The sequence below is a fragment of the Mesoplodon bidens genome (assembly GCF_964165515.1).
Source record: "Mesoplodon bidens genome assembly, chromosome: 18".
Classification (NCBI taxonomy): domain Eukaryota; kingdom Metazoa; phylum Chordata; class Mammalia; order Artiodactyla; family Ziphiidae; genus Mesoplodon; species Mesoplodon bidens.
In genome coordinates, this window is record NC_138175.1 from 29022215 (window position 1) to 29041508 (window position 19294).

Here is a 19294-nt window from a genome sequence, read left to right on the forward strand (position 1 = left end):
CATGTCTACAGGCGGCTCCACATGGAGGAGAGGGACACTGCACTCTGGTTCCCTCACATCCACTTACTGGAGTTGTTGACGGCCCAGAGACATGGAGCAGATGCAGTGTCCCCCTCAGCCCCTCCCAGGGCCCAGTCTACTGGACTCTTCCTGTCCAGAGGCCAAGCCACAGCTGCCCGAGTCACCTTCCTGCCAGTGGTGCCCTCTCTCATCCTTCTCTCGCTAATGAGGATGACTTAATTCCAGCCCAAGACAAAGACACTGACTTGGTCTCCAAAAGAACATTTATTTCCAAAATTGAGGCCACAGAAACAGAAATTCCCCCTCCCTGACCTCTGCTACTCCCATCAGATAATTCCCCAGCCTCCACAATAAGATGCCTCTTTGGCCCACAAACACCTTCTATAGAATACCCCTGTCTGGGGTCCCACAAACGTCCAAGGCCAGCTGAGCCTCTCGTTCACAGCTCAGCATGTTTTAACTGGGGTGGCTTCTTTGCCGCCTCCTTGGACAGGAGCTCGTTCCAGAAAGCCACTTCCTTGTCTTTCAGCTTCTCGGCTGCCTGGGTGGTGACGCCAATCTGAAGGTACCCTTCTTTCTGGTCATACAGTGGCCAAGGGGGAAGCCCCTCCCCGTTGGGATTCCTGGGAACAGAATCACATAGAAATTCCCCAAAGCTACTGTGTGGCCCCAACAACCCCCAGAGATTGTCAGGGATCCTCTGGCTTCACCTCTGCCAAAGGCTCATACGCCTCCAGAGACAGGAGGCTGACTATCTCCTGGGCAGCCTGTCCACTGAGGGAGCTCTCACGTCAGGGGTCACAGGGCAGGGAGTTTGCCCAGCACACGTTGAAGCTCCTCCCACCCAGCAGACACGCCCTGCCCCTTCCCAACCTTGCTCCGTCTGTGCCACCAGCTCACCCGTTGCGAGCAAAGTTGGCCCAAAATTTCATCACCATCTTGCTGAGATTGGTCTCCTCTTCTGAGGCACCATCTGTGGGGAGGAGACAAAGCCATTGCTACTCAAAGTGTGGTTCAGCGGCAGCAGCAGCCCTTGAAAACTTGTTAGAAATTCAGAAACAGAGCCCTTACTCCAGACCTACTGAGTCAAAACCATATTTTAAGAAGATCTTGGGCAATTCAAGTGCACTTTAAGCTTGACAGTTACTGACCTAGGTCGGGCTCAGTGAAGGGCTGTAGTCAATCCATAAACTGGCTGGGTCACAGGGCCACACCTCAGGGTTTCTGCTACAGTAACCCCACCTCCCAGGATACTCTCCTTTGGGTCTTTTTTCAGTCTCCTACACCTACACACATTTTCATAGAATCTGAAAAATAACCAAGCTGCAAGGCCCCCAAAGAGTCACCCAACCAGAAAATGCCCAGAGGCACTGCCATGTACAGTCCTGGGTTGTGTCACACACAAGTTGTCGGTAACTGCTGAGGGTTAAGACATTGAAGACATCTGTGAAAAGTCTTTCTTTAAAATATTATACTCTTAAGTGTATTAAAATATTAAAAGATATGAGTTTTAGATAGATAGATAGATAGATGGTTGGATAGACAGACACATATTAGTCCTGATTCAAGGTTAAGAGCAATTCTAACCTTACTCTCACATACCTTCTGATATGTTCTTGTGAGTGCGAAGTGAATGGTGGCTTTCTAGCCCTGAGCAGGGCCCTGCAGGTGACCCACCTCCTGTCTTACTGATGCCCAGGTCTGGATTCTTAGAGTGACCATGGATGAGGGCACAAGGATACACATTCTCCATCATGCACATTAGAGCAAGAGAAAGGTTGGGACTCTTTGTCCTTCAACTGTGTTATGGTGAATTCAGGAAACTAAGACCTGGAGAGAAGGAGGAAATTTCCCAAGGCCACCAAACCAAGACTTGAACCCAGATCCCCTAACTCCAAGTCTGTAGTCACCAAAGGGCCATCACCTTTCAAAAATGGAGCCCCGAAGACCGAGAAGAGCTCATCCCCATGGTCCCCTATCACCGTCTTGGGTTCCATGGCTGATGAGAAGCTTGGGTGATACTGAAACTCATACATGTAAGTGGGGGCTCCGGCATCTGGAAGACATGGATTCATGCACAGTTCACTTCAGCAGACGCACACCTGGATGGTATCGAGGGCTCCAGAGGTGAGTGGGAGGGGCGCTGTGAGCAATCAGGAAATTGGGGGCATGTCTGGTCCTGAGTGAACAACAATATTAACAGAAGTTGCCCGTTGTGAGAAGCAACTGTATGCCAGATCCTGTGTGTTCCTGCAGGAAGCCCCTGGTTATCAGCATAATAGAGAAAAAGATTTTTGGAAAAATTTCGTGACTTGATTAAGGGTGCATAGTTGGGGGAGGTGGAATAGGATTTGAGCCAGGTATTCATTGAATGAATAAGTGAAGATAGAATGAATGAATGAATGAAAGTTGAAACCTTGGGTAGATCCATTCAAAATAACTATAGTGGCACTAGTTCAACTCACATAAGCCCCTTCTGATGCATTCATACACAAGGACGTCTATATGCACACACTTTACACTATTATATTTCATTGCTAACAGGTTAGTCTTCATTCCCTTGGAGAATACCTGCAGCCTGACAGGTGTCTTCTATTATGCCCATTTTTGAGCGTTTCTGGTGTTTTTCACATGTATTCCAAGAAGAGTGAAGTAAATCCAAGTTGCTAGTCTGAAAGTGCAGATATTTAAATACAAGCCTATGCAGAAAGGGGACAGTCTATTCTTTGTGTCTCAGGAAACCACAATTCAGCATTTCCTTTTCCTCTGTCATCTCACAGGTCTTGCTTCCTGCTTGGCCCAGGGAGTGATAAGGTAGTGGCAGAAGGAAGAAGGGGCCGAGGGAGGGTACAGCTCCTCCCTCCTCCTCTCCCCTGCCCCTACGCTCATCACCCCCTCTCTAAGCCCCAGGAAGATGTCAGTTTTCCTGCTGATGCTTCAGCAGCGTTGCCCATCTTGCTCCTTCAGGGCTAACTCACGGGCCACCCGCCCGGGGAGCTCTGTGCTTTGCACTGATCATTATGCCCAGAGTGAGTGACTCTACCCGGGAAGGGTCAGGCCCCAAGTCAGACTGGCGGGGAAATATCACACTTTTTCCTTTCCTGGGGACAGAATCACATTTGGAAAAGGCAGAAAAAAGGAATAAGAACAAAAAGATCACATCTAATCCCACCGCTCAGAGAAACCTCTGTTAATATTTTAGCACTTATCTCACTTATGTATATAAAATTAGGATACTATTGTATGTTATTCATATGACTATAATAATTGCTTCATATCATTAAATATTTGCCCACAAAGTAGCTTAACAATATATGCCATCCCCACAGGAGGATGTAGAATAATCTATTTAATTGCCTCTCTCACCCCCCATCATTGCACTTTGGTTTAGCAAGAGGTGTTTTTTGGAAGAAACAATCCTTCTGTGGTCCCATAATCCACTTATTAAACAGTTGCTTCAAGGTCAAGCAGAAATTGCTGTAAGGAGGGGTTTTATCCTTGGCTCTGCCACTCAGAATTTTTAGAATGGAACTCACAACCCAGCCAGAGAGGAAAGACCTTTTGTGAATGAGAGAACTTAATTATGGCAGCATGCTGCCCAAAATATATTCTCCTTCTTTGTTTCCTTTTTTTTTTTTTAACTTTCTGCCTTAAACCTCTGAGATTTATTAAATTCCTACAACCACAACACAAGTCTTCAAAAGAAAGTAGGCACAGAGGGGCTTCCCTGGTGGCGCAGTGGTTGAGAGTCCGCCTGCCGGTGCAGGGGACACGGGTTCGTGCCGGGAAAATCCCACATGCCGCGGAGCGGCTGGGCCCGTGAGCCATGGCCGCTGAGCCTGCGCGTCCGGAGCCCGTGCTCCGCAACGGGAGAGGCCACAACAGTGAGAGGCCCGCATACCGCAAAAGAAAAAAAAAAAAGAAAAAAAAGAAAGTAGGCACAGAATTGAATAATAACATTTAAGAACAATAAGAAAAGCAGAGGGAAGGAAAGCTAGCGATCAAAAATACGCAAATTAAAAGTGTAATTTTCTTTTTGGTTAGGAGGGGCTTATGAAATTAGCAGCATTATTTTTATCTTTTAATTTTTTAAATTAACTAATTTATTTTTGGCTACATTGTGTCTTTGTTGCTGTGTGTGGGCTTTCTTTAGTTGTGGCGAGTGGGGGCTACTCTTTGTTGTGGTGCACAGGCTTCTCATTGCAGTGTCTTCTCCTGTTGTGGAGTGTGGGCTCTAGGTGCAAGGACCTCAGTAGTTGTGGTGCATGGGCTCAGGAGTTGTGGCTCACAGGTTCTAGGGCACAGGCTCAGTAGTTGTGGGGCACGGGCTTAGTTACTCCGCAGCAGGTGGGATCCTCCAGGACCAGGGCTCGAACCTGTGTCCCCTGCATTACCAGGCAGATTCTTAACCACTGTGCCACTGGGGAAGTCCCTATTTTTATTTTTTAATCTGTGTCTCAACTGAGAGAATTAAGAAATCCACACTCTTAGAAAAGGGAAACCCCCTGCACTGTGGTGGGAATGTAAACTGATACAGCCACTATGGAGAACAGTATGAAGGTTCCTTAAAAAACTAAAAACAGAACTACCATATGACCCAGGAATCCCACTACTGGGCATATACCCAGAGAACGCCATAATTCAAAAAGACACACGTGGGCTTCCCTGGTGGCGCAGTGGTTGAGAGTCTGCCTGCCAATGCAGGGGACATGGGTTCGTGCCCCGGTCCGGGAAGATCCCACATGCCGCGGAGCGGCTAGGCCCGTGAGCCATGGCCGCTGAGCCTGCGCGTCCAGAGCCTGTGCTCTGCAACGGGAGAGGCCACAACAGTGAGAGGCCAGCGCGCGTACCACCAAAAAAAAAAAAAAAAAAAAAAAGACACACGCACCCCAATGTTCACTGCAGCACTATTTACAATAGCCAGGTCATGGAAGCAACCTAAATGCCCAGCGACAGATGAATGGATAAAGAAGATGTGGTACATATATACAATGGAATATCACTCAGCCATAAAAAGGAAAGAACTTGGGTCATTTGTAGAGATGTGGGTCATTTGTAGAGACGTGGGTGCCTCTAGAGACTGTCATACAGAGTGAAGTAAGTCAGAAAGAGAAAAACAAATATCGTATATTAATGCATGTATGTGGAGCCTAGAAAAATGGTACAGATGAACCAGTTTGCAGAGCAGAAACTGAGACACAGAAGTAGAGAACAAACGTATGGACACCAAGGGGGGAAGTGGCGGGGGGTGGGGGGGTGGTGTGATGAATTGGGCGATTGGGATTGACATGTATACACTGATGTGTATAAAATGGATAACTAATAAGGAAAAAAAAAGAAAAAAAATAAACATAGAAATAATATTCATGGGCTTCCCTGGTGGCGCAGTGGTTCAGAGTCTGCCTGCCGATGCAGGGGACGCAGGTTCGTGCCCCGGTATGGGAAGATCTTACATGCTGCAGAGCGGCTAGGCCCGTGAGCCATGGCCACTGAGCCTGCGCGTCTGGAGCCTGTGGTCCGCAACGGGAGAGACCACAATAGTGAGAGGCCCGTGTACTGCAAAAAAAAAAAATGTTCATGGTGAGTATCCAAGGAAAATGGGACTGTGAAAGACTTTCTGTTTCTTTGAGATTATCTGTACTTTTCCTTTTCTCCACTTTACGAAATATAAAATCATTTTCCTCTGAGTGTTCCACTATGAAACCAAGATATGCTTTTAAAATGCAGTAATAGCACTGACCCTCTGCTCAACTGTGAGGCAGCTGGAGGGTTTCTAACAGCTCCCAGCGCCTTCTAATCTGGTTTTCCACCTTTGCTTCCCTCGGTGTCTCCCAACTCCCATTCCCACATCAGGCTCCCAGGTCGTGTCTGTGTTCCATTTCCCGGGTCCCATCCCCCCTTCCATCCTCCTTCCTCTCTCTACCCCTCCTCCCCCAGCCCAGCTCCATCCTCAGTCCCAGAGGCTGCTGCCCTCCTTCCTGAGCATGAACAAGCCCTCAGACCTCCTCAGAGGAGGGCTCTGACCTGTTCTTAGTGCTCGTGTCCCCTTGAATTGTAGATCTGGCTTCAAGCCAAATAATGACATTGCACCCAACTTCATGGTTGCCTCTTTTTATTCAGAATTTACACCCACCCCTACTTCCCAAGAGGAGCGAGGTGGGTACTAATGGTAAAATGATAGGAAGGAGAGTAAGAGCTCAACCAACACAGGACAGGAGGAATGTCTCCGTTGCAGCCGTGGCTGGAGATATGGCCCCAGGATGCTAAGCTGAGCTCTGAGCTTCCTGTGGGCCAAGGAGAGTTTGGCCATAACTTTCCACCATCTGATGCTGCACAGAGTAGGGTCAGTCTTGAATCCAGGTCCCATGACTAGACTGGCTGGTCTGCAAGGGGTCCCATCGGTAGCCACATCAGGGCCAGGAACACTTACAAGAATAGAGACACTTTCCCCTCCTGCTGACCCTCCACAGATGGTCACAGAGCCTGGATCCCCTCCAAAGTTGGCAGTGTTCTCCTGGACCCAGTGCAGTGCTGCCAACTGGTCCAAGTGACCCCAGTTCCCCCGGCTGTGTTCATCCCCTGTGCTGTAAGAGGACAGGGTGGGGTTGAAAGCAGAGATGTCACAGCAGGGCCCTCAGGACCACAGATGGGGCTGGGGGGTCTAGGTGAGCCTTCTGGAAGAGACTGGGCTTCCACAGCCCTGACACTGGGGTCTTCACCTGCCGCCCATCCTGCAGCATTGTTCCGCTGTAGTGCTCTATACATCCATCCCACATCTATTCATTGAGCATCTACTATTCTACAGTTCCAAAGGGAATTCCAGGAAGAAGACACAGCACGTGCAAAGGCCCCAGGGTCCAGTGAACAAAAGTGTGAGTCTAGGACATACAGCTACAGAGGGCCCTGAGGGCCTTAGTAAATCAATGTCATCTTGAGTAAGTTAGGAAGCCACTGCAGGGATGACATGATTCCGTTTATGTCTTAAATGATCACTTTGGCTACTGTGTGGATCAGACATGGTGTAAAATAGCAGGGTTATAAAAGTAGGTGTTATTACAACAATCCAGGGGAGACACAGAGTGCTTTGAACAGGGTGACTACAAGGGAGGAGGTGAGAAGTGGCTGGATTCTGAATATATTGTAAAAGTGGAGCCAAGAGGACTTGCTGGTGACTGGATGTGGGGTGTAAGGAAAAGAAAAGAATCCAAGTGCCCACAGGGTTTTATCCTGAGTAACTGGAAGGGCGGAGCTGCCTGCCGCTGAGCAGGAGGCCCTGTGGAGAAAGGAGGAGGGTCTGGGGGGAGGGGCATCAGGAGTCAAGGGTTAAGTTTGTCAGTGGAAGGGAGAGGCGCCCTCAGGTGTCCCATGGGGATGGCAGGAGGTAGTTAATGATGTACATGCTGGTTTTAAAGGAGAGAACCAGTGGGACAGAGAAGAAGATGCACACAGAGGCTGAGACGGGGAGGGGGAGGGTCCGGGAGGGGCCGAGAAGGAGCAGCCATGAGGGAGGAGGTGGCCAGGAGCCAAGAGAAGGACATTTTTCAAAAAGATTTGAGGGATGACGTGTGGTTACTGCCAAGGCTGGGCCACTGGTGACCTGGACCAGAGCAGTGTGGTGTCTGGTTGGGGTGAAACCCTGACATGGTAGAGGAGAGCCTGGGGGAGAGGAAGGGGGAATGTACGCAGTTATACTGTAACTGGGAGCAGCCGTGGGCCGTGGGGGAAGGAGATGAGGAGTCTCAGTGAAGGTGACACATCCCGGGACATGACTCGCCTGGGACAACCCTCCTCCAGCCCATAGGTCTTTCCAGTGAGATGACCACCCCTCCCCCAGCCCACCCACCAGCCATTTGAGGGTAAGAGGTCCTGGGGCTGGTATATTCAGAAAAGGCTCAGTAACTGTGCCTGCAGGAAGTCCGGTTCCTGTCCCCACGGAGACTCCATGGAGGAGACTCAAGCCTTCGCTCACGCATGTGCCAAACTCCACGAAGGAAATGGGGTGAGTGGGCCCTACACTCCTCCCCGTAGACGTGTCCACTGGAGTCAGGTGCTCGTTACAGCCTCCAAGTTCCAGCCGCCCGTTCCTCCACCTACAAGACTTTACGGAGCTCCCACGTGAGTCCGCTCCTTCCTTACTTCCCCGTGAGGTAAGACGTATAAGCCTCTAACTGCTGCGCCGCATGTTAACTGTCATCTTACAGGTATGCAACATGCTGGGCAGCACAGGTGAAAAAGAGATGAGCATTTCAGACGAGGTAACATTTGGGTTGGGCTTCGCAGGAATAATAGGAGTTTGTCAGGCAGATTAGGCATTTTACATGCAAGTAAGTGGACCAGGGTGGCTGGGGAAGGAGAAGGTAGGTAGAGCCCAATTACGAGGGGACTTGCATGTCTTAGTAGGGAACCTAGCAAAGATCCCTTTGAGGGCTTGCAGGACCAGAGTGGGGTCCTAGCACTCCCACACTGAGGGTCAATGGGCCATGAGGAGAGTCCAGTGTCTTACCTAAAGAATCCCCAGATGCCCAGGTGGTACTGAATGGTCACCACCACCACGTTTTCATGGGCAGAGAGGGCCAGCCCATCATAGGTTGATGCCCCGCCCAACATCAGACCTCCTCCGTGGATCCACACCATCACCTGGATGGGGAGGAAGCAACCGTACAGGGCATAGGAAGCAGAGCTGGGAAAGACCTCAAGAGGCTGTCTGGTTTGGTCATCTACCCGTTCTCCCAGCTGTGGCCCAGGCCACCACCCCACTCAGTGCACCCTGGCTGCCCCTGCCGGTCTCCCCTGCCTCAGTGCCACCTCCTGCCAGTGCTCTTCATGCTGAGAACATCATCATGGGAACAGCCAAGGCTAAGAGCATCATCTTCTCTCCAACACTCCCACCGTCCTCACTCCTGGACCCCTCACGCAGCTCAGCACACTCTGCATGCAACAGCCCTTGGTTAGAAGCTTATTTCAGCCTCACCTTAGTTACCTTTTGTGTGGTGAAATAAACTTCTCACGTGAATGGTGACCATGTCAAGAAGCACACGCCCCGGGTGGTACCTCTTCTTAATAGGCCTTTCCGCTGCCTCCTCTGTTCCCCAAATCTTACCCATCCTCCAAAGCCCAGCCTAAAAGCCACCTCCTCTAAGAAGTCTTCAATCATCTGATGAATATGATCTGAAAACCTACTAGGTGCCAGGGACTGTGGTAAGAATTGAGGATGAGAGTGGACATGACAATTCATAATGCATGGTCCTGAATTTAAAGAGTTCACATAGCAAGAAAGTGAGAATGGCTAAAATAATAGTATAATGATTTTGTTAATAAAAAAATCAAAGAACTCATACATGAACTATGTGTCAAGTACTGCTCTAAGCATTTAAAAATAAACCATCCACGAGATAGGGACTACTATTGTCCCATTTCACAGACAGGAAAGTTGAGGCACTTAACCACCCTGAGGTCACGCAGCTAATAGGCGGTGGAGGCAGGACTTGAACCCAGGCAGTCTGGCTCCAGAGTCCACATGTTGAGCTGCCCAGCACACGGCAGCCAATGGCCACGGTGCAGTAGGCTGGCTGTTGGGGCAGGAGGAGTTTCTTCCCTTCAACTCTAACTAATGCATCAGCAAGACTTGCCTTGTGTGCTGTGTCAGATACTGACATAAATCTTGATATTCATCATTGAACACTTGTGTGTGATTATCCCTGATTTGAGGAAACAGAGCCAGGTCTCTCAGCTAGTAAAAGGCGGAACCAGGACTTACACCCAGACCCTGCGGTTCCAGAGCCTGTGTCCACAGTAGAGGTTCTCCAGCTTCAGGTTCCTGGAGCCCCTGCTCCTCCTACATCTCTGATCCCTGCCCACCTCCGGGCAGAGGGACTGAGTGTGCAGTCACCTCTGAGTCCAGGCTGAGCCAGTGGCTGGCCAGCAGTGATTTGCTGAAGCAGCTAGTCCAGCTCTGTGCAACCCAGATGCTAAGATCCTCGAAGGCAGGGGCTGTGTGGTCATGGTTTTATGTTCTTCCTTTCTCTTAACCCCCAATTCTAGCTATGCATATGGGGGCGTTGAGTATGTACTAGGGGAATGAATGAATGCATGAATGAATTAATTAACAATTGTCCCCACCTCTTTGAGCCCAGTATGTGCAGGGCCACCTTCTAGTCACAAGTTCGCAGATGCCCTCCTCCACATCTGAGCACCATGCCAGGGGTGTTCCTGGGAGATGGCTGGGTGCTCACACCCCTCCTGTCTCTACCCCACTGACCCCTCCTTTCCCAGCAGACCAGCCCCACCCTCCAGCCTGAGTCTGGAAGGCTGCCCCATCTCTGGGCTTCCATTTATTCTGAAAATGCTGACTCACTGGGTCATCAGCTTGTGCCAAAGACAATTAGGAAGTAAAATTATCTACAATAAAATCTTGATAGTTGGCAAAGGCAAAGGAAAGTGCTTCTCTGTTGCTCCAGGCTCAGCACCCTCCACCTGTGACACTGAGACACTGAAAGTTTGTCAGAGAAGGTCTTTGTGTGCTGAGGAAAGGCCACACACAGGCTCCACTTGCTAGTGTGTGTGTGTCAAAGAGCGTGACTTGAAGATCAGGAGACTGGTGCTCTAGTCCTGCCAACCCTACTCTATGACCTCGCCTTCCCCTCACTGGGCTTCAGTTTCTCTATCTGTAACAGAAGGGTTGGGTTGTTGGCTTATCTCCAAGATTCCTCCCAGCTCTGACTTTATGGGAAATTATGTCTTAGCCACCCGGGGTATCAGATTCCTAATCTAACAATTAAGAGTAATCCTCTTGTCCATCTATTAGCATGAGAGACCTTAGACAAATTAAAATGTTCATTACAGATGTACAGCAAACTCCCCCAGAGGCCCTATGTCTGTCACTATGGGAAACTGAGGTGTGGAAAACCTGTGTTCCCCGATGTCAAGTTTGGCTGTGGTGGTAAAGAAAGCCCTGGGGCCCCTGGGGAACAGCCTGGGGACCCTGGAACAGCGTTGGTCCAAGACGCTCCAACCCAACACTGTCTTCATCCCCTTCCAGTCTACACCAGCCTTGACCATTTGTTCCCACTGCTTACCGGCAGCCTGCTTCTCTTCCTCAAGTCAGCAGGAGTGTAAATATTTAGGTAAAGACAGTCTTTGGAAAACGTGAGGTTAATGTTCTCCTTTCTGTTGGTAAAGAGCTCTGAGATCCTCAGCCCCGCCACTGGGTCTTGGGAGCACCTGGGAGGGGCAAGGAGAGAAAAGAATTCTTGAAGTTCAATCAGAGCTGACCAAGGAGATGTCTCCTGCGGTCAGGCCAGGTCTTGGCCCAGGAGAATTAAGCCTGTAAATAGAGTTGTTCTTACCAGATTCCAGACACTGGAATGCATAGGAGGCTACCTGGGGGATCACGATGGAGGGACCTGGGGCTCACCAAGGTCTCCCGGGAGAGTGAATAGTGAGAAGGCCTGGCACCTTCCCCTTCCAGGAGCCTTCAGGATGCCTTGTGTCAAGAAGAGGATGCTGCTTATATGCCTGGGAATGGATCGTTTCCTGCATGTCCTGGTCATGGCTGACTCTCTGCTGGGCTCTGCATAGTGAGTGCGGGGTGACCACGTTCCTCTACCAGGTAAACCAGGTGTTCCAATCCATGGGATACTTCCAAAAACCATGAGAAGTCACTCTATTGGTAGACATTTAAGGCATGCAACAGGTCAAGGACAAAATATTTGTGGTGCAACATTAGGATAACTTTATTCTAGTCCTGCCTCAGCCACTTATGTGCTGGGTGATCTTGGGTGAATCCCTTCTCGGCTCTGGGCCCCAGTCTGCCATGTCTAAGTGAGGGGAGTGATTTCTGTAAGGGTCTTGCAGTACTGACATGCTAAGATTCTATCATCAACCCATCTGGTCAAGTGCTATTTGTTGCCCATATAATGGATCTTAAAGATCCAACAGAGATAATTGGTAATATTTAATCTTCAGATCAGCTCCATGATATAGGTTCTACTAATATCCCCATTTTACATTTGAGAAAACTGAGGCACAGAGAGGTTACAGAACCTGCCCAAGGTCACACAGCCAGGAAGAGCCATTCTATGTAGTGCTTATGTTTCTGAGGACATTATAAGCAACACTTCCAGATTCCCAGAAAGCAGGCATGACTGCACCCAGTATGTCAATGAGGTAACTGAGGCACTGAGGTGTTTGGATGAAACAGCTGTCAAGTGGCAGAGTCAGAGCTGCAAAGACAGCCTCTTGATTTCCATCGTGGGGGAACTTTCCCCAGATCACCAAGGCAAAGGGCATATTATTCATATAAGAAGAAATTCAAAAATTAAAAAAGGGAAAGAGAGTTCAACATCACTAGTATTCAGATAACTGCAGAATAAATTTTTAAATTATATAAATAATTATGATGATAATTATTATTATTTTGCCTATCCAATAGTCAAAACAATTTTTTAATAATCCCAAGCATTGGCAAGGGTCTGGTGAATGAACGTTTTCATATATTAATGGAAGGAGTGTAGTTAGAACATTTCTGGAAGGAAATTTAACAAAAGGTGATACTCTTTTCCTCAGAAATGTCATTTCTTGGAACTTATCCCAAAATACTGTGAATGTGCATAAAGGTTTGGCTACATGATGTTCATCACGGTGCTAATTATATTATCAGAAACATCAAGAACAACTTAATGATCCCAAATAAGAGATTGGGTAAATAAATTATTATTCAGTACCCAGTGTAATATAATGTCAGGCTGTGATATTTAATGACATATAACGATGTTCATGATACATTTATAAATGAGCAAAGCAGGCATTCAAAGTATCTGTATCCTGTGATATAATAAGAAATATATTTTTGGTCTTCTTCTCATTTCTGGCAGAGCTCTTAAAACCCTTGGAATTTCCTAAGTGATGAGAGTGATAAATGTGTCTTTTGTTGTGTTAATGAGGTGATTGGGACCTTACCTAAGGATGGGAGCTGATTATCAAAAGAACCACATGTGGCTTCCCTGGTGGCGCAGTGGTTGGGAGTCCGCCTGCCGATGCAAGGGACACAGGTTCGTGCCCCGGTCTGGGAAGATCCCACATGCCGCGGAGCGGCTGGGCCCGTGAGCCATGGCCGCTGAGCCTGCGCGTCCGGAGCCTGTGCTCCGCAATGGGAGAGGCCACGACAGTGAGAGGCCCACATACCGCAAAAAAAAAAAAAAAAAAAAAAAGAACCACATGTGATTCCAGGTTTGGAATATTCAGATCCACCCCCCTGACTTCTGGGGAAGGGAAAGGGGCTGGAGGTTGAATCAATCACCAATGGTCAATGATTTCATCAATCCTGCCCATGTACCGAAGCCCAAAAGGCTAGAGTTAAGAGAGCCTCTAGGTTGGTGAACCAGAACTCTTCCAAGTGCCAACGTGCTGGGACCAGAACTCCGCAGGACAGGAGCTCCTTTGTGCCTCACATTATGTATCTCTCCATCTGTCTGGTGATTCATACCCTTTAATATTCTTCATAATAAACCAGTAATCTAGTGAGTAAACTAGCATCCTGAGTTTTATGAGTTGCTTTAGCAAATTAATGGAACCCGAGGAGGGGGTCATGGGAACCTGTGACTTATAGCCATTTGATCAGAAGCAGAGCAACAACTTGGACTTGAGATATCATCTGAAACAGAGGGCAGTGTTGTGGGACTGAGCCTTTAACCCATATAATATGACGCTGTCTCCAGATGGTTAGTGTCAGAATTGAGTTGAATTGTAGGACACCCAGATGGTGTCAGAGAATTGTGTGCTGGTGTGGAAAAAAGAAAATAAGCATTGGAATTGTGTGCAGAATCTTACGTGGTTACATTTTAAGGGATAAAATATGCAATAGGTAAGAGACTACAAAAACAGAATCTAAAATATGAACAGCAGTTCTCTCTAGGTAGTAGAAGTATATATAATTTTCATTTTCTTACCTTTACTTCCTCACTTTTTTGTAATAAGTATGTATTACACTTGCAATCAGGAAGTAAAAACAGCGAATATTATAAAGAAAAGAAAGAAGGGAGACAGGGAGGGAGGGAGGGAGGATGGCAAGAGTAGAGGAGAGAAAAGAAAGAAAAGGAGAGGAGAGGAGAGAAGAGGAAAGGAAAGGACAAGAAAAGAAAAGAAAAGAAAAGAAAAAAGCAGGAAGAGGCGGGACCCTGGAAATTCCCAGAAATGCCTTGCTGAGATGAAAAAGGTCTGAATCCATGCACGTAGATATCCCAGGTGTCCTGGGGGATGACTTCAACATCTTGGCCCAACATGGCCAGAGTGACCAGGGTACACCAACCAGTGCTCCACTCTTTACTAGGTAACAGTCACACCTGGGAGTTAGGAACGTGACTGGTCAACACCCCAAAAACTCCCCACCTACACATCTGGCTCACCTCACTCCTCAACTACAGCAAAGTTCAAGACAGGAGAATAAATAGAATCATTACTTCTGATCCCCCTCACCTGCTCAACTCTTTATTTTATTCCAAAGCACTTATCCTACTCTAACATATTACATTACCTATTGCTTTGCATATTTTTCAGTGTGTCTCTCCCTGCTAGAATACAAGCTGCATGAGGGTGGGATCTTTGTTCTGTTCACTAATGGATCCCAGGAAACTAGAACACGCCTGGCACACAGGAGGTGCTCCGTAAATATTTGTTGAATAAATGGCTCTAGAATGCTGTGAGAGTTCTGAAATGTTTGTAAGGATCTACAATATCTTGAGGATTCCAGAACAAAGTATGAGCCACTCATAGGATTGCCTTGGCTCCTTCCTGCATCCTTTTGAGGCTAACATCCCCACTGGAAGATGCCAGAGTCACACCTTGACTTACATGGGAGGGTAAGAGGTGGTATTCTTCACGAAGATCCATGGTTCTGCAGGCTGCGGTGGAGCAAGCCTCAAGGCTCCAACAGGGGGCTTGGCAAAAGGGACTCCCAGGAAAACGGCCACAGGCTGTGCAAAACCTTCTAAGCTGACATATTTCCCCAGGACTCTGCCCTGCGTGGTGTCCACAACAGGCGGTGAGGGTGGTTGCCCTGCTGGACATTGAGAGGAAATGAGGACATGTCAGTGGTGAAGGTGTGAACTGGACTCTGGGTGAATTTTGTTACTTTTGCCACGTGATCTTGAATGTCCCCTCAACTCTCTAAGCCTCAGTTTCTTCTTATGTAAGAGAGAGTGAAGCTAACTGTCCTTCTTAACTCACAGCGCTCTCTGAAGGAGCGAATTGGAATTGGAGGTATAACAGCATCCAATAAGACATAAATGCAAAAAGAAGAGCCACTGGGAATGAAGAAGGCATTCAGTTTCCACACTTAGCAGCATGTAGAAACAATCACTGGACGCTGGTGCCGAGCTGTACGCTGGATGAGAGGATGAACAAGAGCAGGCTGCTCTTCTCAGAAATCTGGCCTTATGTGGAGGATGAGCCACATACATAGCTGACCCTACTGCTGGGAAGAAAGTGGTCCATGTCCTGAGAGAGGTACCAAGTAAGGTGCCATAGGAGACAGAAGAGGGAGCGAGGCCTTCTGCCTGGTGGCTTCATGGAGGCAGTGACCTTGGAGCTGGGACTTGCAGTAGTGGAAGGAGTGACAAGGGGAGGTGGAAGAGGGTGCTTAAAGGTATAAACAGAGATGAGATTGTGCAGAGGTGAAGCTCTGCGATAGCAAAGTGCAAGAACTGCTTGAGGAAGAGCGATTGGCCCATTTGGGTCAGGAAGAGTAATGGGGGAGGAACATAATCCCGGATGAGACAGGTTCATGTCTGGGAGGGTCTCAAACGCCAGGCCAGTGATTCGGGCTTTATTTAGTGGGTAAATGAGCAGCAGTGAACCGTCCTGGAGTAAAAGAGAGTGACACAATCAGCTTGAAGAGGCTCCTTCTGCTGGCTCTGAGCACGGTCATCCAGAGGGAGCGACACTGGGGCTCAGATTCCATCTGTCCCTTCTCGTGGAGCAGACAGTTCTTCCTCACTGAGCTGAAATGCATCTCCCTGCAGCTGCCACATCAGTCCTGGTCCTACCTGCTCTGGGACATCCTGCACCTTCATGTGACAGGCAGCCTTAGTGACCCATGTTCATACCCATCCCTCAAGTCTTCTCTTGTCTGTCCTCAACAGCTTCAGTTTGTTTAAACATCCTAACAGGAAACGATTTCCAGCCTCTCATCCTCCCAATTGTTCCCCTTTAGATATACACAGAAGGTCAAACTCTCTCTCAAAGTATGTGGCCAGAACAGAAGAGAATAACCCAGATTTGGTCTTACAGACAAATCCGATGATAACCTTCAAGAGAGATGAAGTGGACAGATGTCCAAATGGCAAGGGCGAAAAAGTGGGCGATTGGCTGAGAGGTATAGGCAATCCTGGTAACGGCAGCAGTTACCACTTGTGTTATATGTAATGTTTGTATATTGAGCACTTACTATGTGCTGCATGGGCATTCCAGTTCCTTTAAACTAATCTTCACAAAAGCCTTGCTAGGTAGACATTAATATGTCCATTTTACAGATGATGTAACTGAGGAAATGGAGGCAGCCAGTATGGACTTTCTAAAGGTGGAATTGGCATGGCCCTGCCAGGGGGTAAACAGCAGTAAGGGAATAATCTGCCCCTAATTTGGTTCTTACTCTGCTCTTACCCTCAGTTCCAGGCCTCTCACAGTGTCATAGGCCCAGGAAGAAGATAAAACCCAGTGGAGCCTGGGCTGTCAGTGCACTGACAGCCAGAGCACTGGCTCTGGACTCAGGAGATAGAGAATTCAGAGCATGATTTTCCGGTTGACCTTGGCATGTATATTTCCCTCTCTGAGTCTCAGTTTCTCCATCTATAAAATGGCACAGATGCACTCTGAGGTCTCTTGCCGCACCCTTGTATTAACCAGATCTTTTATGTTCTGTATTCTGATGCCTTGACATCTGGGGCCTTGCTGATTCTGGAGGGATTGCCCCTCTCAGAGTTCGCCCATCTCTAATGATAGGAATGAACTTCCCCTTCAAGTGTGCCGGAGCCTATACCCCAACTACCTTCTTTACCAGGCCCTCCACATCTGGCCACTGTCATCCTGCCCTAATCACTCCAGGCCAAGTACCTGACAACTGTGGGAACTCCCTAAGCCCCAGAGCCCATTGCAATCGTCTGCCAATCCCAAACCTGCTTATCCTGCCTCACCTCTACCTTCCCCCCAGCAACCAAGATGAAGGTTCTTGCACCCAATTCTTCCTTCCTTCCTCTGCCTCCTGATGCACCAGGTGCCTCATCTTGTGGCCCACCATGGTGGTGTCACGCCCCCTCCTCTGGGGAGCTGTGGGTAACAAACTATCTTTTCAGTGGCAGTTGGCTCCTGATCTGTGGCCTTACCACACCTCAGATTGTCTATTAATACACTATATCTTAAAGCAACCCTTTTATTTATGAATTCATTTGTTTTTCTTTCTCCATTCCAGGCACTCTTTAGAAACAACAACCCATTTCAACCTTACAACAGCCCAGTGAGGTAGATACAGTTGTCACCCCCATTTTAGAAATGCAAAACTGAGGCACAGAAAAGGGACATCCCTTGTCGAAGAACACACAGCTACTAAGTGCTGAACTGGACGCGAACCCACACACTCTGACTCCAGAGTGGATATCAATATTCTGCTAACCCACTTTTGGCCATATCTGGACTAATAATCAAGGGGTTGCCTTGATATATGGAGCTTGCCAAAGTCCTCAACTGCCAGGGGCAAGGTTAGCTGGTTGCCCTCCTGCACGTGGCACAGCCCAGTTATCTTCCTCTCTGTCTCCTGTCGCTGGGGCTGGCTGGGCAGAGACTCAGAGTCCTGATAGCACGTGCTACTGCAGAACCCGGCCTGTCACTCCTTTGCCCTGTACACATCTCCTCTACCTTGTCCCCCAGGAAGATTTCCAAAGATGCCCCCGCTATTTGCATTTCAGAAGGACTCACCCCAAGCCATGGAAGTGGCGAGGGAGGTCAGGACCAGAAGGAGAAGCCACATCGTGGAAGGACAGCAACTTCTGGGCCTGCAGGTCTCTGTGCCAACAGAGGGCCTTATGAGTCCACCCCCCAGTTCCCGCCCCCCTCCAGCTCCCACCCCCAGCTCTGCCCCCGCCACCCAATAGCCTGATGAAGAGACAACAGAAAAGCTCTCCCCCTTCCCAAAGATGCAACGGGCGGCTGTTGGTGCCTCCAAGTTCCGCCCACCCAGAGTTTACCCTCTTTTATCAAGAGTCTGAATTAAACTCTCTGATTACAGGTAGCCATCTACTCATTCAACAACTTGTTTCATAAGTGTTTTTCCCTTCCTGGACTCTAACCTTAGTGTGCTGTGGGCTACCCAAGGCAGACACCAGCACACAGAGGCCTTTGGACAAGGGGAGGCTTTGGCCTGGGGTCCTCAGAACAACTTGAAAACTTTCAGAGTGACTCCTAGCTCCACAGCTGCCCAGCTGGAGAACTTAGGGCAAATCTCTTAGCTTCCCTGAGCTTCTATTTCATAGAGTTCCATGCTTTCCACTTTGGAAGCATCTTAAATTTCATCCCACTTCCCTTTAGATGCCTGGATTAACTTTTCAATATTCCTGCCAATTAACTCAGCCTCCTGTTGCACACCTCCAGGGTCAGGGAATTCATTACCTCTCCACGCAGGGATCTTTGGACAGAATGTTCTTATAGTAAAGGAACTCCATCTCTTCATAATCCCTGGCTCTAACCATCCATCCTTCCATTTATTCATTATTCCCTTTATTTATTCATTCTTCAAACATTTATCAAATGCCTGCCTCTGTGCTAGGTAGTATGGATACAAAGATACATTTAAGACATGTTCTAGTGCCCAGAGGAGCTCACCATGTAATCGATAAGATAGAAGGGGGAAGGGGTGGCTTGCTATGCAATGTGAAAGCACCAAAATAGAGGGATACAAAGTGCTCTGGGTATACCTGGAAGAGTGTCATTTACCTGATGGGGATGCAAGGAAGATGCTCAAAGCCTGTTTCATTGAATCATTAAGTGTCCAATAAAAGAGAATTCTCCAAATACACTGTGATATTGATACTTAGCTGGCTAAGACAATACTACACATTCACTCAAACTAGAGATGCATACCTCTACATATGGACAAGGGAATACAGTCATGATCCATTGTGAAGGAAAATAAAACAGGTTATAAAATAGTTATGGCTGCTTCGGGACACAGTTCGGCAGTTCGTCAAAAATTAAACTTAGAAAAAATAAAAAAAATTAAACTTAGAAT

General features: G+C 48.1%; 1 protein-coding gene across 1 annotated transcript; it reads right to left on the reverse strand.

Annotated features, from left to right (window-relative positions):
- Positions 1-327: 327 nt before the first annotated feature.
- LOC308605723 (liver carboxylesterase-like) lies at positions 328-18037 on the reverse strand (the record flags this gene model as incomplete). Its single annotated transcript, XM_081216010.1, has 9 exons — positions 328-644; positions 922-994; positions 1946-2077; positions 2593-2692; positions 6452-6605; positions 8525-8658; positions 11097-11241; positions 14869-15076; positions 17986-18037. The coding sequence occupies 9 exons, from the start codon at positions 18035-18037 to the stop codon at positions 461-463; spliced, it is 1182 nt and encodes a 393-aa protein (XP_081072136.1). The 3' UTR covers positions 328-460.
- Between the last annotated feature and the right edge of the window lie 1257 nt (positions 18038-19294).